Source organism: Rousettus aegyptiacus, unplaced genomic scaffold (genome assembly GCF_014176215.1).
Source record: "Rousettus aegyptiacus isolate mRouAeg1 unplaced genomic scaffold, mRouAeg1.p scaffold_m13_p_5, whole genome shotgun sequence".
In the NCBI taxonomy this organism is placed as follows: Eukaryota; Metazoa; Chordata; class Mammalia; order Chiroptera; family Pteropodidae; genus Rousettus; species Rousettus aegyptiacus.
This window is the reverse complement of record NW_023416308.1, coordinates 79,257,537-79,279,883: the sequence shown is the minus strand read 5'-3', so window position 1 is coordinate 79,279,883 and position 22,347 is coordinate 79,257,537. Positions and strand designations below refer to the sequence as shown.

At 40.1% G+C, this 22,347-nt stretch overlaps 2 protein-coding genes and 1 pseudogene across 6 annotated transcripts in view; all 3 read right to left on the bottom strand.

Annotated features, from left to right (window-relative positions):
• Positions 1 to 118: 118 nt before the first annotated feature.
• On the bottom strand, positions 119 to 3,591 carry LOC107513411 (annotated as a pseudogene).
• Positions 3,592 to 3,712: 121 nt separating this feature from the next.
• On the bottom strand, positions 3,713 to 18,712 carry LOC107513410 (tripartite motif-containing protein 5). Of its 4 annotated transcripts, none has more exons than XM_036221648.1 (8): positions 18,567 to 18,712; positions 14,118 to 14,602; positions 13,448 to 13,543; positions 12,590 to 12,820; positions 7,293 to 7,315; positions 5,977 to 6,077; positions 5,658 to 5,684; positions 3,713 to 5,396 (listed from the first exon to the last, which is right to left on the bottom strand). In XM_036221648.1, exons 2-8 carry the CDS (start codon positions 14,535 to 14,537, stop codon positions 4,807 to 4,809), a joined length of 1,488 nt encoding a protein of 495 aa, XP_036077541.1. In that variant the 5' UTR covers positions 14,538 to 14,602; positions 18,567 to 18,712; the 3' UTR covers positions 3,713 to 4,806. The 4 variants fall into 4 exon arrangements, with proteins under 4 accessions (XP_036077541.1, XP_036077543.1, XP_036077542.1 ...); XM_036221650.1 differs by lacking the exon at positions 18,567 to 18,712 and adding an exon at positions 18,177 to 18,527; XM_036221649.1 differs by lacking the exon at positions 18,567 to 18,712 and adding an exon at positions 17,000 to 18,092.
• A 1,765-nt stretch (positions 18,713 to 20,477) lies between these two features.
• The window catches only part of TRIM34 (tripartite motif containing 34), an 11,208-nt gene continuing 9,338 nt past the window's right edge, over positions 20,478 to 22,347 (bottom strand). The window contains exons 6-8 of one of the 2 annotated variants that reach the window (XM_016126824.2): positions 22,313 to 22,347; positions 21,990 to 22,016; positions 20,478 to 21,725 (exon numbers count right to left, since the gene is read on the bottom strand). The exon at positions 22,313 to 22,347 is cut by the window's right edge and continues 66 nt beyond it. In XM_016126824.2, coding sequence (XP_015982310.2) covers positions 21,160 to 21,725; positions 21,990 to 22,016; positions 22,313 to 22,347 — 628 coding nt within the window. In that variant the 3' untranslated portion in view covers positions 20,478 to 21,159. The remainder of the gene's footprint in view (positions 21,726 to 21,989; positions 22,017 to 22,312) is intronic. The other variant, XM_036221642.1, reaches the window with a different exon arrangement.

Below are 22,347 nucleotides of genomic sequence, written 5' to 3'. Positions count from 1 at the left end.
TTTTCATGTATTTTGTTTTGTTCTTAAGATTTACCCAGATATTTGCTTCAATGCCTGTTGTTTATCTATACCACCACGCTTTAACTGCTTTACTTCCTGTGCGTTTTTTTTTTTTTTCCAGATCAGAAACAGTAAAAATAATCATAAGTCCAAAGTGGGAGATCTTTCATTAGGTTCCTTTCTAACAGTAGAAGTAGAGACTAAAGAACACAGAGGCCTGAGGAGAACTATTATTCCTTGGGTCTTTGTAACATAATATCCTGGAATGTGGACCATAGCAACGCGGTGAGCTCCGGTGATGGACTTTGGGTGATGGGAGGAGTGTGGTTCATTCCAGTTTCCTACTGGGCAACACTTTCTGGTAGCCCGAGGAGCTCTGGTACCCTGAACTCAGTTTCTCTCTACCTTAAATCCAATGTCTCAGAGGAGGGTACCAAGACACCAGTACTGCAACCCCTGCCCTCCAATCCACTCTTGGGCTTCTGATGCCTTCTTACATTTCCAGATGATTTTTCCCCCCCACAGGATAATGAAACAGCCAATTTTATTCAAATACTCTGAAATTTATACTCAATGTGTTTTTAAAATGTATGTCACCCTTTAATGGTTTTATTATTTCATCTTTCTTTATAGTTTTTTTCCCCATTTTTTCTTTACAGTTCTTTAGCAAAAACTAGAGTATTGAGTTGCCCAGTTAAGGAGCCTCTGACCTACAATTCTGATTGAGTTTCTTCTCAATCTTCACAGCCAGCATCTGGCTTTTAAATGAAAGGCTTTTGGTATTTTTAATCACTTGCTGATAGGGTAAGACTGCCTTGTTATCCATAACCACATGATCTAATTTAGAATCAATCTTGGCATCCAGTTGTGCATTTCTAACCAAATTTACAATCCACCTTTCAGCTTCTAATGGAGTCATGTTCAGTTTATCTGCCAACATGTTAATACTAATACACTGGTGGATGTGACAAAGTCTCAAATATGAAGAGACAGGCACTTCCAATGAAATTCTCAAGAAAAAGTCATTCACAATCACAAGTGCACATCTCTCAGCTTTTTTCGAGCCTCGTCAAAGTCAAGGTTAACATATCAGTATTCAACAAACTCTGTAATTGGGTCCTTGTATGTGTAAGACTCCTGTTGAATAATTTGGACCAGGTTTTTAGCACATGACAGCATTTTTGAACATTTTTGTTTGTTTTGACTGCTCTAGTCAAATAACAAAGAATATGTTCATATACTGTCTGAATTGCATTAAGGTACAGTGGCTGGTAAAGAGATCAATAATGTTATCACGTCTTTTGGGGTCAATGAGAAAAACAGACCAGTGAATGAGTCGTGTTTGCTGCTGAAGAGACCATATTACCTATGGTCTCTTTTAACTTCTAAGGTCTTCCATGGCTACATCCCAATTTTGCATTAAAATATCAGGGGCCAATTTTCCCAGAGTGAACTCAAAGCATTTCTCTCCATTGCTGGAAACAACACTCTAAAGAAGCAAAGATATTCTGCTGCTCCAAAGTAATGTCTACATTCATATTAGAATTTTGCATACCTGTAGAGTGTATCTAAGTATTCTTGCCTAAAAACATGCTTGTCTGCCAGGTAGTCAAACAGCATCTGAACATCCCCAGTTGATTACATTTGCTTTGTAGTTTCTGGCTCTTCAAACATCTTACACAATTGGTTCTGTTTCTGCCTGAAGCTGTTTCAGCTGTTCAACAACCGTGGCTCTTTTTTCTCTCAAAGTATAAGAAATAGTATCAGAACAAAGGTTTTGGTATAAAACCATAGCAAAGTCTACTATGTGGAAATCACCAAGAAAATCCAATTTTTCTTGTAAGAATTCCTTCTCCTTCATGGACGGAAACACAAGCAATGGCAAGACTAAATGCAAATCCAAAAAGTGCTCAAAGCAAGTAGTCAAGTTGTATTCTGCCATCTTATCAAGGAAAATGCCTAGATGAATTTTTTACTATCTTCCCAGACAAACTCAAAAACATCAGATCCTATTTGTAGCTGCAATTTTCAAATTATAGATTGGTTTAAGGCTTTATAGCCCTGAGCTGTCCTAGCTAAACATGCTCAGAAATGCATAATGTATACTGCATTTCATTTTTGAAAGAACCAGCTTTTATATCCTCTGTCACCAAAAGCACTGCATCTCATACAAACATCTCTCAGAGAGTCTGGAGAGAACCCATTTAGTTCTCTGGGGCCCAGAATGTAGGTTCAGATTACAGAATCGAAGGGAGGCAAGAATAAAAGAATGAATATAGGATTGCGGAAGGAACAAATCCTAGCCCGCCCCTGTGAACTTCTCATAAAGACACTCACATGCACTGAGCCCTTTACCTCACTCCAATTGTCAAGAGTTATAGATTAAAAATAGAATTTACCAAAATCACTTTACTGTGTATCTCTGCATTAATCACCATACTCAAAATAATCCTCTTCTTTCTAAATAGTATGAAAAATGAAACAAACATTTGAAACATCTGGTTTTATCTCATGACATAAAATACATTGACCCTAAAAACCAGTAAATGCACTTAAAATGTTTACTCAAGAGCAATGATCTGTTTATATTTCTAGAGGAGTGGACATGAGATACCACCAAGCCCTGCATGAACACCCACTACAAGAAAAACTCCTCTCTCTCTCTCAATGGGGGAAAAAAAACTTTTTTCATCACTGAGATCTGCTCACTGGAGTGAGGCAAAGAAGGAGAAAACTGAAAACAAAAATATGTGAGCGTAAGCGAGGGGAGAGAGAGAGTGTGTGTGTGTGTGTGTAAGCAGAACTGAAGTATTCTTGACAGTGGTATCAAGGACCTGAAAAATATTGTATATTCAAGTCTTTTTTTTTCTCATAACTAGGCACTTCATCCTGACCTAGAACACTGGCATTCCAGTAACAAAGAGACATGAATGTCTCTGGAGAGACATGTCAATAATTTAACAGTACAGATTATTTTTAAGGATTCAAAGTGTCAGTCATCATAGCAATGGGGACAAGAAGGCAGAGGTCAAAGGGAAGATTTAGAGACTAATGTCCACCGATTTCCATGGATGAGTGCTAAGATATAACTGTGTGCAAACACACAAAGAGGGACACTAGAAATATCGACCTTGGAATCCGTTGTCTTATGAAAATTCACCCAAAGTTGGGGCAATTGGGAACTCTTGGAACCAAGGAGGATTGAAAGCAGATAATAATTAACCAAGCAGCACACTTTTTTATCCCTAGCTCTGAAGTCGATTGGAGAAGAATTAGGAATAAAAATGCAAAAAGACTGGGGATTCCCACTAAGCCCTGAATGAGCATACATTGCAGAAATAATGCCTTCCTATCTCATGGAAAGAAGAGACTTTTCTCTTTGTTCCTGGGAACTCTTGGCTCACTACAAAGGGTAAGGCTGACCTGGGCAACAAAACACTTACCTACACCATTGTTAAGAAATCCCGCAGTTGTGCTTCTGACTCTTACTATATCTTTATGAATAATAACTTTTTGATGCTAGACAGAGATAATATTTAAATTCAATTTCAATAAAATAGAATTACTGCAGTTAAATGAAAAAAACAAACTAGGCACCTGTACAGAAAAATTTATTTTATAATTAACTAAAAAGTAAAGAAAACGAATTCTTTCATCGTTATTATATTTCTTAAAACAAAGCAAGAGTAATAGTGTTGAATGTAAACAAATATGAATTCTTAAAATCATTTATTGTAGTCACAGTGAGAAAGAACCAAAAAATAAATAGACAGCACATTGGATTACTGCTTATGTGCAAGAAATGACAGAAATTATTAAAAACATTCTGTTGTTTAATTTTCATACTACTACATCTGGTAAATTTCAGTTTTTTTAAACAAATGAGAAACTGGATTGCATACAATTGCATTTACTTGATTTAAGGCCAATATGTAGCAACACGAGAATTACAATAAAATTCTGTCTCACGCACATGCTCATCTATCACTGGCAGAGCTGCAGTAGTCTTGACTAGCAGCATGCGGTATCTGAGATTTCAGTAAAATGATCCTAGTGCTCCCGAGAGTACAAAAACCTCTTTCACGAGACACTGAACAGCTTCTATTTTCAGTAACTAGTAGAGCAAATATTTATTATTAAGTCGCAACACTTAGATGTTTCATTCTTAATGACATTTACCTTCTCACCATGATCCTAACAGAGCTGCAGTTTTTATACCAGGATTATTTTAAGAAAATAAAGTCAGCATTCAAGTATGTTATTCAAGGTTACACTGTTCATATTTGCAGATACAGGACTTGAACTCAGACACTGTGGACACGAAACCTCCACTTAGTACATATTATTTATGAAATTTTCTCCTTCATTCCTTGATGAATAAGGATCATCATGGGTAAACAGACATTCTCCTGTCGGCAAATTTTATAGTGAATAACTCCTATACAAGGTCTTCAATAATATACAAAACTAGTTGAAAAGCTTTCCTTCATCTTTTCAGTCAGAGGACATGAGATTGTAAAACTTTGGGAGAGGTGATTCTTTAATACTGGTTTTTCATTCTAAAGCATGAGTCACTTTCCCTGGGTGTATGAAAAAGGATGAATTAAGATTCTCTACTAATGCAAACAGGATATTAGGAAAAATGTGACAAAGGCAAATTGTACACCCTGTTGATAAAATGAAGGACATTCAAATGGAATAAAGGAGGGCAGCAAAGAAAATATGGTAGAATGGTGCAGATAACCCAGTGTATTAGATGCACCCACAGTCAGAGGCACACACAGAAGTGGGTGAGGGTGTAAGAGGTTAAGAGTTTGGAGAAGACAGTGTCATGGGAGCAGCACATTTCATAGGATTGAAATACGGAAAAACTTCCTGAGAAAAGGAACACGAAGAGAATTTATAAATGAGAAACCCATGGCTTGTGACATTGAAAAATGAGACAGTGCCAGCCTTATAGTCTATGAAAACCCCAACACGAGAGGGAGGAACATTCAGGGAAAGGGTTATTATCAAGGGATTGGGGGAGGAAGAGTCCTCGAAAGCATTATATTCCAACTGATTCTGTAACCCTATAACCCAGTAACCATATTTAGGTTGATATCTCGAGAAACCATGCTGATAACTCTTACCTTGTCTCAATAAACCCATAAGTTTGGAATCAGGACATTTTTTACCATATACCCCCAGGATCCATTCACTTTTCATTGATACATCTACCTCCCAGTAATGTTTTCCTGATGTGATACTGGGTGATCCCAGGACACTATAGTCATTACAATTGTCATTCCAGTATGGAGAGTTTTTATTACAAACACACACGTATCTCACTTGTCTCCGATCAGCAGAAATAGCAACATTTGGATTATTCTCAGGAAGATCCAGAATCATGTGGACTGTAGAAAAATCACAGGGTTGGGTAAGGGATACGATGTAGTTTTATTTGTGACACTGTGGAGGACTCTTCAGAATAAAATGAGTGGGAAATGGGAAGAACTTAGTTCTGTTCTTGGGGAGAGGTATAACACTGCAGAAACATAATATGTATGTATGTGCTGGGAAGGAAAACATGGGTTTTAAGATATGAGAACTAGTAGAAAATGCAAAATTCAGAAAGATAAGAACAGGGTGGCTTTATAATAATGATTACTCCTTACCCCAGTAACGTCGCACATCCGTCAGCTCTGAAATGATAAAAATCCATATTATTAAATATGAGCAGAGGAGTCAGTACTAAAATCTATTTCTTCTCCAGATCAGGGGAAGGACTGGTGACTGTGTTAGGTAGTAGATGGAGGAATGAGGGGTGAACCAGAAACCTTGTTACTCCCTATTAAATACAACCATGATATTAGCACGTTTTATCCATTTTCCTTTGTCTCCTTTATCCACACCTAGAAACTATACCCTCCTCTCCATTTAACCCCCACCATCACAAGAAGCCCATAGCCATCCTCTTGCTCTAGTGTTCCTTACCATTAAACACTTGCAGCATCCCTCTCAAATCAGGAACTTGGAACATTCTTCTTTGTTTGTTGGGAATAGTTTTTGGTTTCTTCAGTGTGAAGGTCTTACTCCTAGGGAGGACACAAATTGACACACACACACTCCTGACATTTTGTCCATTTAAAAGCACTGACTTCTTGTCTATTCACCCCACTGAAGCACTTGAACCCTCCTTCCTGGAGACATTGAGAAATAAGAATAATTCCTGACCTTGGAGCCAAAAGAAATATGCTCAGGTTTATCTTCTAAGTCACACCCTGCATGACCTGGGGAAGGCCTTGAACTCTCAGAAGCACATGTTATTCCTTCCAAAATGAAATAACTAACCTCTCTCTTTCTACCTGATAGAAATCATATGAAATTTTAGGAAATAAAATATTCTAAATGCAAAACTTTGGTTCCTTAAAAGAAATTAATGAGGAAAAGTCACTGTGTGGATGTGGGTTTCTAAGGATATAACATGAAAGTGAGGTTATAGGACCTGGTTCATGGTTGTTTGAGACATAACAAGTGTAGGTATACTGTCTAAAGAGGACCAAGACCTTTTAAGTCTGCTCCCCAGTAGGGAGGCCCTCAGAATAACATCTCAGATTTTAGCCTCTCTGGGAAAAAATATAACACTTGGATAAGAAGACATTTCAAAACCATACTAATAGTGGTTTGAATTGCATGTGTTTGAAGAGCTTGATGTGGATAAGTAGGAGTGAATATTAAGATACAAAGATGTTGCCCTTCCATTCTGGCTTCAAAGTATGTGATCAAGATGGATCAATTGTTTGCACCAAGGGTAAAATATTACTTGTGATTCAAGTCTGTTTGGAGAAAATAAAGAGAAATATATGTAAGGACCTGGTGTCTTCTATTCTCAGGGCACAATTTTAAATATAAAGGAATAGTATACAATTCTGGATGCTTGGCAGGTAAAGAAGACACAACCTACATATGATATATAAAGCAGCTATGAACTACCAGAGAGAGATACAAGATTGCTGGGTGAATAAAATTTATGAAAGTACACAGGTCAGATACTGCAACACCTTATCCCTAACTGCTACAGACCCAAACTCTGCAATTTCTGCCCAATCATGTTCCCTACTACAGAATCTGGTTCATTTGTAATAGTTATAGAACACTCAAATCATTATTTGTGAACAGAAATTTAAGGTATTACCCATGAATTTCCTGCCCTGTGAGATATCTTATTCTAAATAATCACCAGACGACTATAATGGCTTTAAATCTCTTTTCACAGCAGAGAAGGACCATCTCTGGTCTCCCAAACATACCTTTCCATGATACCATTCACATCCTAGGGAAAAAAGAAAAAAACATGAGTCAAGAAGAAATAGGCCCTCTGCACTTACAGAGCTTCATTCATCCCACCAACCTTGGTGGGATAGAGAATAGAGTTGGTTCCAATGTGAGAGCCAAAAAGTAAAGACCCAGACCAATCATTCCAGAAGACTCACATGAAGTTGTTGGGTTTCCTAAAAGGTAGAAACAACTTTGACCCCTGAGGAAGCATGAGGCTTCTAGTACCTGGAGATAGGACATATTCATGACAAAAGCAGGAAGCCCATAATATTTTCCTCAAGTTCATAACATTATTCATGAAATGATTTGAATAATTAATGGTTTGTTCTTTTCTTCAATGTGAATGTAAAGTGATGTGCTATTACTTGTCAAGCATTTTGTGAATATTTGGAGAATCAAAGATGAGTTAGTAATTACAATATTCCTCAAGAAGTTTATGTGGCTTCTGCTGAAGGTACAGGCAAAATGTATTACTGTAGGCATCCCTCAAGACTCATCTCATTTTATACACTGTCTGTAAGTGACCTCATCCACTCCCTCCATTTTGACACAAACATGTGTGCAGTTGATGCCCAAGTTTTTATTTTTACTCAATTTTGTCTCTTAAATGCAGGTTAATATATTCCTTAGAAAGAAGCCACAGGAACCAGATCTTAAGATGTTTCATATGTGCCTTACTCTTCATCAATCAAATTATCTCCTCCCTTATACCTTCTCTCTATAATGTTACCAACATCTACTCGGTCACTATCCTAAAAACTATAGTATTTACCTGCACTTCAGTGTCTACCAAGCCAGTGTAGTCCACATTGTTAATAGATTTTAGTCAACTGATCTTCTTTATTCTCAAAAATTTCTTTGTCTGCAACACATATATAAGTATCAATATATTTAATGCGCTTAACCTCAGACTTACTTCCCTCAAGACACTAAAAACTAGGCCAACGGCTGGATCTACATACCCCAAAAATATTGTTTTACTCTCTGTATTAGGGCTTTTTTATTGCATGTGATCAAAAACAATTTAAACTAGATTAATTACAGAAAAGGCATTTGGGGAACAGTTGAAATTTTAATCAAAGCTTAATTTTGAAGCTCAAAGATTGTCATTAAGATTTTCTCTACGTCCTTTTCTAAATTCTTTTATTCCCTCTGTATTGACTTTATCCTCAGTTCAGGATGAAAACATGAATCTCCTCATATAAACTCCAGAAGAAAAGAGAACTTCTTTTCCCAGTTATATCAAAAAAATTTTTTTGGCCTGCATTGAATCAGGCACCCATATTAAACACATCACTGTGTTGTTGATAGAAGAATATAAAGCAAGCCTGGAGGCAAGTTTCCATATGTCACTGGAATCAAATTACTGTTATTCTGAAGTAGATTATGATAGGATAAGATGTGTATTGTTATCAGAAGGAAAACCATCACAAATAATCTTAAAAAATACAGTAAAAGAATGGAAAAACTGAAAATTTTAAACTAACAACACTGTTTAACTCAAAAAAAGCTAGTGAATGAGAAAGAGGACAATGAAAATTTCAAGTGACTTACAGAAGCAAATAACCAATAACAAATTAAATAGAGCTACATCAATAATTGCATTAAATATTATTGTCTTAATCCACCAAGTATAAGGCAGAGATTGTTGGACTAGATAAAAAGCAAGAATCAATTATTGCTATTTACAAAAGACATATTTTTGATTCAAAGACACAGATACAACAAAAGTAAAATGATAGATTTCTGGTCCAGATGGCGGAGCAGGTAAATGCTGTGCTTGTCTCCTTCTATGACTACATCAAAATTAAAACTAAATTATAGAACAACCACACTGAGAACTACCTGAACATTACCTGAACAGAACTCCTATAACTAAAACTATAAAGGCGAAGCCATGTTGAGACTGGTAGGAGGAGTGGAGATGTGAAACAGTCTGGTCCTATACCCAAGTGTGGTGGTTAAGAGTAAGGAGGAGGTACTTGCTGAGGAGCATGAGCTCCGAGCCCCACACTAGGCACCCCATCCTGGACCACCAGTGCTGAGAAAAAAAATTCCCACAACAGCTGGCTGTGAAAATCAGGAGGGACTCAAATTCGGTGAGATGGAGGGCTGCTGTGGATACAAGCATCCTCTTAAAGGGCCCTAGCACAGAATCACTTACTCACAGACACTTGTTCTAAGCTCCAGAGAAGCTTGCTAACTGCCAGGGACATATGGAGAGGAAGTGAATTGTCTGGCTTCAGGCTGAGGGTTGGAGGGGCAGCTCTCCCCAGGACTAAAGTGCCAGCAGGCTCCACTGTTCCTTTTGTGAGACCTGGCTGACTTCAATACGCTCTGTATCTCTTGTAAGTGTTGCCCCAAGTCTGGCAGTGGTGGCAACTGGCCACAGTTTGCAGCATAGCCTCTCCCAGGCATTTTAAGCCCACTATAGGCAGCTATTAGCCACAGATCAATTTGTAGCTCCTTCCAGGTGGCCCTGGATAGGACATAGGAAGTGGCGGGCCCTGGCCTGCACCAAAGCCCCTCTAAGAGGTCCCAGAACCAACATGCCCAGTGGCTAGCTTCAGACAACATCAGGGCACCATTCAAGTAGTGCCACAATGACATACCCAAAGGATGAACTAAATAGGCACCAGAGCCCCGCTAAAGTGAATTCCGCTCTGTGGAGTCCATACCTGCACAACAGCTTGCTCACTGCAGTCATGGCCACTCCTCACAGCCAGTCATCCTCACAGCCAATCATCCTGAGGGTCAATTCTACCCACTGACATGCCAACAGCAATCAAAGCTCAACTACAATAGGAGAGGCACACACAATCCACACTAGGAACACTCCTGGAACGCTAGGCTCAGGAGACTAGAAAGTATACCTCTGGGCCCCATAGAACACCTACCATATAAGGCCACTCTGCTAAGACTGGGAGATGTGGAAGATCCATCTAACACATAGAAATAGACATGTCTGTTTCTCCAAAATAAAGAGGAAAAAAAAGTCCTAAATAAAAGAACAAAACAAAACTCCAAATAAATAACTACTTTTCTTAATAGTTTGAACTTTGGATAGATGCAGAGTAGAAAATACTAGTCATAAGGATGCTCAGTGAACTTAGGGGAAGAGTAGATGAACTCAGTGAGAACTTTAATAAAGAGATAGAAAACATAAAAATGAAGATAGAAAACATAAAAAAGAACCAGTAAGAAATAAAGAATAAGGTACCTGAAATGATAGATACAGCAGAAAGAATCAACAGTAGATAAGAAGAAGTAGAAGATCAAAGTAGCAATTTAGAAGATAAGAGAACAGAAAACATCCAATCAGAACAGCAACAAGACAAGATAATTTAAAATAGTTTAAGGGATGTCTTGGGTAACATCAAGCATAACATTCACATCATAGGGGTACCAGAAGACAATAGAGTGCGAAAGACTGAAAATCTATTTGAAAAATAATAACTGAAAACTTCCCTAACCTGCTGAAGAAAATAAATATACAAGTTCAAGAAATGCAGAGAGTCCAAACAAGATGAACCCATAGAGGCCCACACCAAGATACTTCATAATTAAAAGGCCAAAAATAAAAAGAAACTCTTAAAAGCAGCAAAAGAAAAGCAAATAGTTACCTACAAGGGAGCTCCCCTAAGACGGTCAGGTAATTTCTCAACAGAAAATTTGCAGGCCAGAGGGATTGGCATGAAATATTCAAAGTGATGGAAAGCAAGGACCTATAACCATGATTACTCTACCCAGCAAGGTAGTTATTTAGAACTGAAGGAGACATAAAGAGCTTCTCGAGTAAGCTAAAGGTGTCTCAAAAAAGCTAAAGGTGTCTCTCCCAACCAAACCAATACTTTAGGAAACTTTAAAGAGAATTCTTTAAGAAGAAGAAAAAATAATCAAAAGTATGCATAATAAAATATCACAAAGAAAAAAATTCTCACTGACAAAGGCTAACACATAATAAAAGAACTGTATAAACCAACACTAAAGCTAGTACAAAGGTAAAAGGCAAAAGTAGCAAGATCATGTGTAATTACAACAGTAAGTTAAGAAGGCACACACAACCATACACATGTACACACAAAAGAATTAATGACAAAAATATAAATGTGGAGGGGGTGAGTAAAAGTGATCATAATTTTAGTGATCATGTTTTACTTCAGCGACCAACTTAAAATAGACTGTTGTAAACATAGGTTGGTATATATGAAGCACATGGTAACCACCAATGAACAAACTCCAAGAAATAAAGAAAAAGGAATCCAAATAAAACACAACAGAGAGTCATCAACATACAAGGGAAGAAAGCAAGAGAATAAGGAACAGAGAACTACAAAAACAATCAGAAAACAATGAATAAAATGGCAGTAATTAAGTAACCACCTACCAATCAATAACAACTTTAAATGTAAATGAACTAAATGCTCCAATCATAAGATGAATGGATAAAGAAGTAGGACATACATACAATGAAATATTCCTCAGCCATAGAAAATAAAATTATACCAGTTTACGACAACATGGATGGACCTAGAGAGTATTATGTTAAGAAATAAGTCAGACAGAGCAAGACGAATATCATATTATTTCACTTATGTGTGAAATCTAAACACAAAATAAACAAAGTAGAAACAAACTCAGAGACAGAGAACAATCTGATGGTTGTCATATGGGAGGGGGAGTTTGGAGGCTGTGTGAAATAAGAGAAGGGATTAAGAAGTACAAACTGCCAGTTATAAAATAGTCACGGGGATGTAAATTACGGCTCAGGGAATATAGTCAATAATATTGTAATAGCTATGTATGGTATCAGGTAGGTGCAAAACTTATCAGGGGAATCACTTTGTAAATTACATAAATGTCTAACCACTATATAATACTGAAAGTCAACTGTAATTGAAATTTTTTTTTTAAATTTTAAGTAAAATCTCAACTATTTTTATGTCAGGATCATGAAGAGGTACCTATTAATGCTTAACATTAGATCACAGATAACAGAGGCCTATAGAATATTACTGGACACAATGGACCTTCTTACCATCATCAAATTTTTGCATTGCATTGGAAGAATGAATAAAAATGAGATTTCCCTTTTTGTTCATGCATTCAATTATTCCTAAAACCTGTGGGTTAGATGTAGGGAAGGGGTACTGCAAGGGCAAAGAAACCTTAGCGTCACCACTCTAGAAAGAGCACAGTAACACAGCAGAGAAAGAAGATTTTCATTTTCCTCAAATCTCAGATGCGAGGGCTTCATCCCAAGTCTTACCTGCAGCATCTCCATTTTTGACCCCTTTAACCGACGCTCCAGATCTGAGATGAGAACTTTCACCAACTGCTTCTGCTGGACCAGCTCATTCTCAGCCTCTGCCAGGTAATGTAGAGCCTCTCCCTCCTCCTTCTTCAGCTTTTGCAGCTCCCTCTGCTCCTCACTGTCCAGGATACCTCTCAGTTGTTTAAAACCATCATGGACACTGTGTCTTTCATTTTGTATTTGATTCTTAAGGAATGAAAAAGAGAGAGAGGGAATCAGGCAATCAAGCAGAGACTAGGAGTCAGAAAAAGAAGTATTTGATGTGGAAATTCTTACAGGGAAGGGAGAAGGAAGAAGGGAAGCCATTCTTGGAGAAGCTGACGTTTCCATTTATTTTCTTTCCATCACATTACAAAAGAATAGCCTCAACTGTGCATTATTAAGGCCAACCCTGAGACACGGTGGGACACCTGGGTGTGGCTCAGCTTTCACGTAGTTGCCCCCGGGACAGTCCTGTCCCCCATCCCGACCCTCTGTCTCTGGCTAAACACGAAGGACAGAACCATGTGCCAGTCCAACTGCCTTCCCCTGGAAGAGTTAGAAGTTCGAAATTAGGGCAGGAATGTTGCACAGAATTCGTTAGCCATACTCACCACACTTTCCTCCAAATATCCATGTTCATTTGTGACACGTTTATAATACAGTCCCCACCCATATCAGAGAAAAGATAAGAAGATGACCAATTATATGGCATTTGCGCCCACCAACTGTCAAGAACCCACAGACTGCAAGAGAAAGGGAGATGCCTGTGATGAATAACCAGCATCCTGAACTGATTTCTGTCAATTTACCTTGGGAAATGTCTCCTCTTACCTTCCAGGAAGTTCTCTCTTCTTTGATGTCAGCTTCCAACTTCTCAGCTTCCTGCTGCTCCTTCCTCAGCTTCTCCAGAGTTGATTCGAGAGTCTCCTACAAGGGAGGAATCATGCTAAAGTCTAGCTCTTGGGTTTTCAGCATCAGAATAGAGGGTAATGAAGAAATAATCAGGCAGATCTCTGAAGACAAAGTTTACAGAAACTGTAAGAACAGTAATTGGAAGACTAATCTAAAGTGGCAAATGTGTTCTTTCAGACTAGCTGTTAAAAGGCACCATTCCCATGTCAAGAGAAAATGGATTCTTTTTGTTGTAGAAGAAGAAACCTGACCCTGTAGCAAAGCAATATAGTAGGTCACAATCTACCCAGCTCCCTAATTAATGCTCTTCATCAAGAGGTAATGACAGCTTGCTTGAGTACACATCCACATTAGCACAAAGTATGAAAACATCTTCGGCTGGCTAACAACCTAGGCTTAAAAACACTAGGTTTCTCCTTTTACAACTGAGTGGAATGCACAGACAGGGTCCTCAGGCCTTGGAAGGTGAGGAAGAAAAGTAATCACAGGCCTCAGGACTAGGTGTCAAGGTAATCAGGAGAAAATGCAAAATAGAGTTTCCCATCAAGTACCATTTCCTGCCCTGTCTTTCCTCCGTCTTGGTTCTTACCTGGTACTCCTGGGCAACCTCCTCCACCAGGAATGCGTGGTGACCACGATGCTCCTGAGACCGCTCGCAGAGCCAGCAAATAAACTTCCCATCCTCCTTACAGAAGAGCAGGAGTTTCTCTCCATGATACCCACAGAGATCTCTCTTCTGCTCCTCCTCTGGGCTCAACCTGACCTCCCTGAGCTGATCTGCTATGTTGGCCAGATGCACATTAGGTCGTAGGTTTTCAGGCTGGTAACTGACTCTGCACACGGGGCAGCTGCTCACTCCTTGCCCAATCACAAACTCTTTGCTGTGTGCAGTGATGCAGGTTTGGCAGAAGCTGTGGCCACAGTCTAGGCTCAAGGGTTCTGTCAGGAGCTCCAGGCAGATGGGACAGGTCACCTCCTCCTGTATGTTCACCAGGATTCCTGTAGCCATCTCAGCCGCTCCCCTGCTCTTCCCTGTCCTGACTTCTGAGGCTCTTCTTGCTCACAGATCCCTGCCTAGTTGGAAAGGTTAAGAAGGGGCAGAGTTAGACACTCAGGAACAAAATGATATTAATTGTGTAGACTTCAAGGTGGGCCAAGACCAAATCCTGAAGGGAAAAGAGAAAAGGCGAAGAACCCAGGAAAGGAGCTTGGTGACCTGGTAAAAAGGATGACTCGTAATTATTTCAAAAGCGTGACTCTGGTCCGGATGACATCACAAATTTCATTCTTATCTGTGCAACGATTGCTTTTTCTCTACTCTTACCAAACAAAAGGATGACCTGAAGCCTTTTCTACCAAGATCCTTGTGTGACCCACCATCTGTCCTGCTTTCTCTTTCCCATGTCCAAAACACACACTAGATGTTAATCGCACTAACGTGTCTTGTCTGGGCATTACACCTGCTCTTCTGTCAGCCGGCAATGCTGTCCTAGTAGCAACAGAACTCACTCTCACCCTTCAGTTAACTCTGCTTTCAGGGTCCTTTCTCAGAGAGTCTCGCTCCGACTCACTTACTTACAGTGTAACCATTGCCATTACTTCCTGTATGTCTTCAATGATTTCTCTATTTATCATGACATAATGTGGGACAGTGCATTTGTGCACATGACAAAAGTAAAGCCTTTATCAGATGTGTAAATAGAGATATCAAGTGACATACAAAGATCGCTTATCTTCAATACACAGATTTTGGGTGAACCTGATATAGGTCTCTTCCTACATCACTGAGTTAGTCAAAAACAAATAGAAGTAACTTTAGGTGTCCAACGAATACCCAGAGACATAGGGGTATATAAGCATCCAAATCCAGACCAGCTGGGAGATTCTGGGAAGTCTTGTGTTTGTAAATGACGAGATTTTACCTTCGCCTGGATATTTGCCAAGGATGTTGATAACAGCCAAAATGGATGCATGTAATTGCATAGTGAAGAGGCGCATAGTATAAATATACCCACTGCATTATACAAGTAACTCATCTTAAAATACAGAAAGATAGATGGAATAAATATCGGTCATGGGAAAAAGAGTCTCAAAATATTAGGCAAGATCAATCAACCAATCACTGATGATGATTTATATCCTAGCAACTGCATTAATAGCCATAAACACAAAGATGAGTCTAAACAGATGGCTTAAACCACTGTGAACTGGGCATTACCACAATATTAGCAATAAATTAATAAATATATGCACCAGATGATATGAAAGATTCTACTACTAGAAAGGTTTACATGTTGCAAAATCAAAGAATTGGGGCAGAGAAAGGATTGCCCAACGATTCCATCTTGAAAACATAAGGGTCCAATAGAAAGCCGAAGAAGATGAAGGAAATGAGGGAGAGAAAAACTGTATAGGCAGAGGAAATGACCTGTTCGTGGAATCCTCTCAGCTTGTTTAGTTTCAAAACATCAGTGTTTCTGGTCTGCAGAAAACTGCCAGGCCTTTAGTATCACGAGAGCCTGCAGTGACCATGACATATGGCACAAATTATGTAACATTTAGGGACTGTTCTCCAGGAGTAAAGAGTAATTATCCATGCTTTCCCCTCACAGAAGAGCGCGAACACAATTAACTCTGCCTCTGGGCTGTGGAATGTTGGACGGATCCAGTGTGGAACTTGGAAGATTAGTAAGATGCACACACACTTGCCCGGGGAGACATGATAACTTTCAGAACTAGAAAATGAAGAAAATGGAGAGCAGGAGATGAGAATGAGACCTAAGATGAGGTCAAAGGAAAAGACTGGCAGTTAGGTGAGATACCTGGGAACATAGGGTCAGCATCAGCCTGGGCTTTCTTCCTGTAAACGTAATATTGGTTTACTCTGATCCTAGTAAATTGTGTTTCGTTTTGTTTTTGTTTCTGGGAAACTGACTGAGTTACAATAAGTGGAAAGTCAGACGCCTCGCAAGGCCATCTTACTAACAGCAAAAATGGCCTCATGTGTAACGTACGCTTGGACTAGAAAGGCTTTCAATAGACTGTAAACGCCAGTTAGTAAGCAGAGGCCTCATTTTTCACGGGGATTTGTGACTCTTATTAACAACTGTGTACCCTTTAGCCTCTGAAAGGTGTGCTCTTGAGCTTTCACAAGGCTTCGGAGCTCTAGGCATTCGTAACGTTCGGTATTTCACACACTTAACTTACTCTGGCTTCTTAAAAGGCTGAGATAACAGGAATAAAAGTACCTCCTGTACCTCGGTGAAGACAAACATCACTGAGAACTCACCTGAGGCAGCCATGCTGCCAAGCTGTCTACTGTCCTGTATCCTCAGCTAAACTAGTGACCCTGGCTCTTCATGTCTTATCGGGTTGCACTGATGGGAATGACCATCCAAATTAAAAATGATGCTGGTGGTCTGTCAGAGGGGGTATCACAGAGTAGTAGCACAGTGATGCTCATTCTCCCACCTGGACTCAACACGGCCCTGTGGCCTCAGTCTAGGCTCAGGAGTTTTATCAGGAACACCAGGTAAATGGGGCTAGGAAGTAAACAAAGAAAAATCTCAGTAGATATTAATGTCTTAATAGTTGCCAGAGTTTGATGGTAAAAGAAAGATTTCCAGGATGAGGGAATCTGTAAGTTTTCCCTTTGCTCTGCACTAGGAAAGGAAAAGCTCTGAGGAATGCATAAAAACAATTTTGGACCAACTACAGATGTCCACCGGTGCCATGTTCATCATACATGAAGAGAACCTGTTAAAGAATGAGGCTGAAATGTAAAACAGCTAATAATCCAGAGACTGACAGTAGCCCTGAGGCCATATGCAGTTAGCCCCTGTCTGCAGACACCATGGTCCAGATCTGGCTCTGCTGAGTAGCAAAATAGAGGTAATATTTCCGGAGTCGATGTTAAATGTCTACCTCCGGTTATGCCTCAAGCTATGCTCTAAACGTGGAGGTGGGGCCGGCAATTATTTCTTATCCCATTCAAGATCCAACCAATACTGGCACACATCAACAGCCTAGAGGAGGGGGAGCAGAGCATGTATGCTGCCTTGGGGCTGAAGAATTTATTCACAGTGGGGCTACAAAGAGCTGCTGCCACAGAGCTGCTGTAGCCCCACTATGAATAAATGCAGAGGTAAATGCAGGGGAGACTGAGCCTCACCTTGGGAGAGTGACCCCACCATTACCTAAGCAGTGATGCAAGTGCTCCACAGCAAACAAGGAGATAGACATGGGGACATGAGTGGCATGTGCTGGAGGGTTTTCACAAAGTGCAGCTCCTACTGGAGACCTATGGGTTGTGCCCCACATCAGACTCCCAGCCCCGAGCACCTCCGCTAGAAATGGAGCCCACAAAGTGCCTGGCTTCAAAAACCAACAAGACTTATGCCCAGAACACTAGGGGTGTAGGCAACGGACATTCCTCTCTTAAAGGGCTCGTTCACAGGACTTAAAGGACTTACAGATGTTGCTGCAAGGACCCAACCCAAATGCAGAAGTTTGAGATGTGCCCAGATACGTGTGAAGGGGACCCATCTCCAGAAAGAGGAAAGGAAGCCTGTTGGTCTCTCACCAGAAACAGAGACTACAGGTGAGCGACGGGGTGGGTCGAAATTGCAAAGCCGCACCCCTACCTTACCAGCGTCGAGGCTGCCGGGGACTCCACTGTCGCATAACCCTCCAACCAGCCAGCACCACTGGGTGCGCACTTTCCCTTGCTGCAGCCGCACGGACAGAGCCGACTGGGGAGTGCGGGTGCCCCACCCCCGCTCTGGGCCACCGTCCCTGCATGACTCTTGCCACTCCTCCAGACTATCCAGTAGAGTCGCCGCCTCCACCAGGGCTTGCCGCCTCCGTGGGAGCGGAGCAGCCATGAGAGGGGATGTCCATTGAATGCCTGGTCGTGTGGTTAAAATAGGGCGCTGGAGTGCACTACAGGACCCACAGTCTTAAACAATGGAAAACAAAGCTTTTGCTTGACAAGCTACCACACCCCAGACACTGCACAGGGAGCAGAGGGAAAACTCACTTCAAATCTTCCACGGAAAAACGCCTATTTACTTGTTCTCCAGCTCCAGCCTGAGGAGCAGACTTCTTCAGGATCCACTCTCCAAGCCAGGGACCTGATCTCCACAAAGATGACCCCGAGGAACTAAATGAAAATGAAAGTCAAATTCTTGGAGGAGTGGCAAAGAAGGAGAAAAACTATGGACCAATGGGAGGGCTACACATAGGGCCTCTGGGAAATTTCCAGGCTTTTGTGCTCCTACGGACCAGGCACCAGGCGGGCCAGTGACTACATTCTTAACCCTGTCTCAGTTCTGCCCTCGGAATATGTTCTCGCGGTTCTTCAAAAGAAATTCATCTTGTGGAGAATTAGGCTTACCCTGGGCAGTGCATATTCACATGCAGCCACCCGATTTTGTTCCCTTACAAATAAGATGTCACGAGGAGTAGAGTTCCTCCTTTACAGTGATAACTCACACTGAGGACACCTGAGGCAGCAACACTTGCAGCTCTCTCCGGTCCTGTAGCTACCACCTAAGCTAAGAGAATCTGGTTAATTTGGGTTCTGTTAGGTCATGTGAGAGGGAATGGTTATCCAAATCTGAATTACCTCAACTGCTCAGTCAGAGGGCCTATCACAGACTGGTAGCACCAGGATGCTGACTTTTAAGAACCTGGAGCCAGTATAAACAAGATGACACTTTTCCTAAATTTTCTAAATAGGCTGCAAAGGTGAAACTACATGAAGTGTCATTTGTTGGCAATGTCATCTGATACTGTATAACAGAAAATCTCTATAGTCCTAACATAATAAAAATAAAATTGGAAAGTAATTGTGATGGTTAATTATATGTTTCAACTGCACTGGCCACAAGGTGCCCAGAATAAACCTCATTTCTGGATGTGTCTGTGAGGGTTTTGTTTGCAGATGACATTAACATTTGAATCTGTGCACTCAGTAAAATAGGTTGTCCTTCCCAATGTTTTTGGGCATCATCCCATCTTTTGAGGGCCTGAGTAGAACAGAGGCAGTGGAAGAAAGAATGCGTTCCTTGTACTTTTTGCATGCCTACCTGGACCAGTTAATATTAACCACCATCCACCACCTGATTCTCAAACTTTTGAACTTGGACTAAATTACACCACCAACTTTCCTGGGTCTCCAGTTTGTAGAAGGCAAGTCCTTGAACTCTTCAACCTCATAATAAATCTTCATATATATGAAGGCTATATATAAATTTGTTTTGTTGCTCTTGACAATGATCACTATGAAACAATTCTAAATTCTTGTGTTAAGTGGCACAGTGTATTGTGAGAATTATATGACTCAGGTGAACAGTGCAATTTCAAAAGATGTGTGCCTAAAAAGGACTTGGGACAGGTAAAGGTAAAAAGGAGAAAGTTGTAGAGGTGATAATGCACAAGTCAGCTTTAATCCAGTAAGAGCAGGTCAAATAAGGCGAAGCCAGAGTAATAAAAGAGAGCATTTTGCCTGTATGTACTATCCGAGTAAGTTAGTAGTCCGGGGTGCTGCTATGTAGACAACAGAAGAGGTGGCTAAATAAAAAAGTACCCCTACTTTAACACTTTTTTCTCATGGGTCTCAGAATCTTGTTGCCATGCCACTTCTAATATCTTTTCAGATTATTAGCACCAGTTTTTGTTTTATGAAAAGTTGCAGAGATTCCCTTCATGAAAATTCTTCTTATGCGCTTCTCCTCCTCTTCCTGATCTCTCAGATGAAATCAGTTTCTAGATGGCTGATATAGTCCAAGAAGATGAGCAAGGTTAGTGATTTTAAAGGAACTGTAATAGATCCCTGAGTTTGAACTTGGAAATCTTGTAGTATTTATAAATGCAAAAAAAGCTACAGAGCAGGGCAGTTGTCACAACATTAAGGTTTCCAAACCCAGAGAGGACAGTGTACTAAAAGTTTATTTGAAGAGTAAATATTTATTATATTGTTCAGAACAGTTAAATAGGAGGTTTACATTCAATGACAGTTTTATGCAATGATCTTAAAAGTTGGTTACAGTTTTAAATCTCAATTTCTATTTTGGAAAATAGAAACTCAGAATTTATTCATCATTACATAGCTATAAGAGAAAAAACAGGATTTGAACTCAACACAATTTTTCACTCTGGGTACATATATGATTTTTGTTTCTCTTTCATTGATTCTCTTATGAGTATGCTGTATCCTGGGAAACAAATCAACATATACTCCAAGACTCTTTGATTGCTGGTGGAGGGTCATGGTGATTATAAACTATATTAGGATCATAAATGGTGGCAGAAAACTTTGCTATGTTTTTTTCAATCAGCGATATAGGAAAAATGGAGAATAGAAAGGCAAAGATTTTATACCTATACTGCTCTGTTTTTAGGAGGAAGTTAAATGTCTTTCTTTGAGGAGACAAAAATGAGTAAATGGGTAAACAACTTTCTCTTTTAACCCAAACCAAAAACAGTATACATCTCATGGATGAGCAAAAGTTCTAAAGAAAACAAGGGAGACAGCAAGGAAGAGTTGGTCTGAATGGTGCAGATGAGCTAAGGTGTGAGAGATGACAACCAGGACAAGGGGAACTACAAGTGTTAGAGAATGAGAAAGTTCAGTGTTTAGGTGGGCATAGAATCATGGGAGCTGGACAGTTCCAAGGATTGAAATATGGGTAAGTAGTCTGAGAAAAGCGACATTTAGAGAACTTGTAAATGAGTGACCCATGGTTTGTGACATTAAAAAATGAGACAGTGCTTTCTTCATAGTCTAGGAAGATCCCAACACGATGGGGACAAACAGCCATGGAAAGAGTCAAGACCTTGGGATCAGAGGTGGAAGAGTCCTCAAAGGCATTGTACTCAGATTTATTCTGTAACCCTACAACCCAGTAGCCATTTTCAGGTCTGAATTTGGAATAAACATTCTGATGATTTTTGCCTTGTCTAACGCCAAACTTTGTATTACAGGAACGTGTTCTACAGTACACCCCCAGGATCCAGGCAGTCTTCTTGGACACATCTACTTCCCAGTAGTGTTTCCCTGAGGAGAAATATTGGGAGCCCAAGACACCATAATTGTAATACTTTACAGGCCAGATTGGCACGGATGTCAGCTGCCTCTGATCTTCTGAAAGGACAAGATTCAAATTTAGGTTGAACGGATTCAATGTGATGTCCACTGCAGAGAAAAAAAATATATAAGATTAGCTGAGAGATATGGGGTTGGTTTATCTAGTGACATGAACAGAGATCTTGGAAAGTGATTAGGAAAAACTTGTTTTGATGGGCTGGGGAAGTAGGGTAAGAAATGGGAGAAATGTGTTATACTTATGTATTGGGATGTGAGGAGAACACAGGGCTGAGATCATGAGACCCCACAGAAATCACAAACATCTGAAAGGGGATCAGAATACAATGATTTGATGACCCAGTAACTTCTTACCCCAGTAGCACTGGATATGTGTTAACTCTGAAATGATAAAAAGATTCAAGGATGTTGATTAGAAACAAATTATTATATGATAGTTATCTCTTCTCTAGAGTAGGGGGAGGGGAGAAGATAGCTATCAGGCTATGAAACGGTGAATGAGAGGATAAACCAGATACCTAGCCCTTCTCCAATTGATATAACCACATCTTCAGCAATATCCCTTCTTCTTTGAACACCCTCCTTTCTATCCTCACTTTGAAACTATACCTGCTCCCCAGTTTAGTCCCCGACACCACAAAACCCCACATCCACACTCTTGCCCTGTCCCTCCTCACGTTTAAACATGTGCAGCATCCCACTCAGGTCTGGC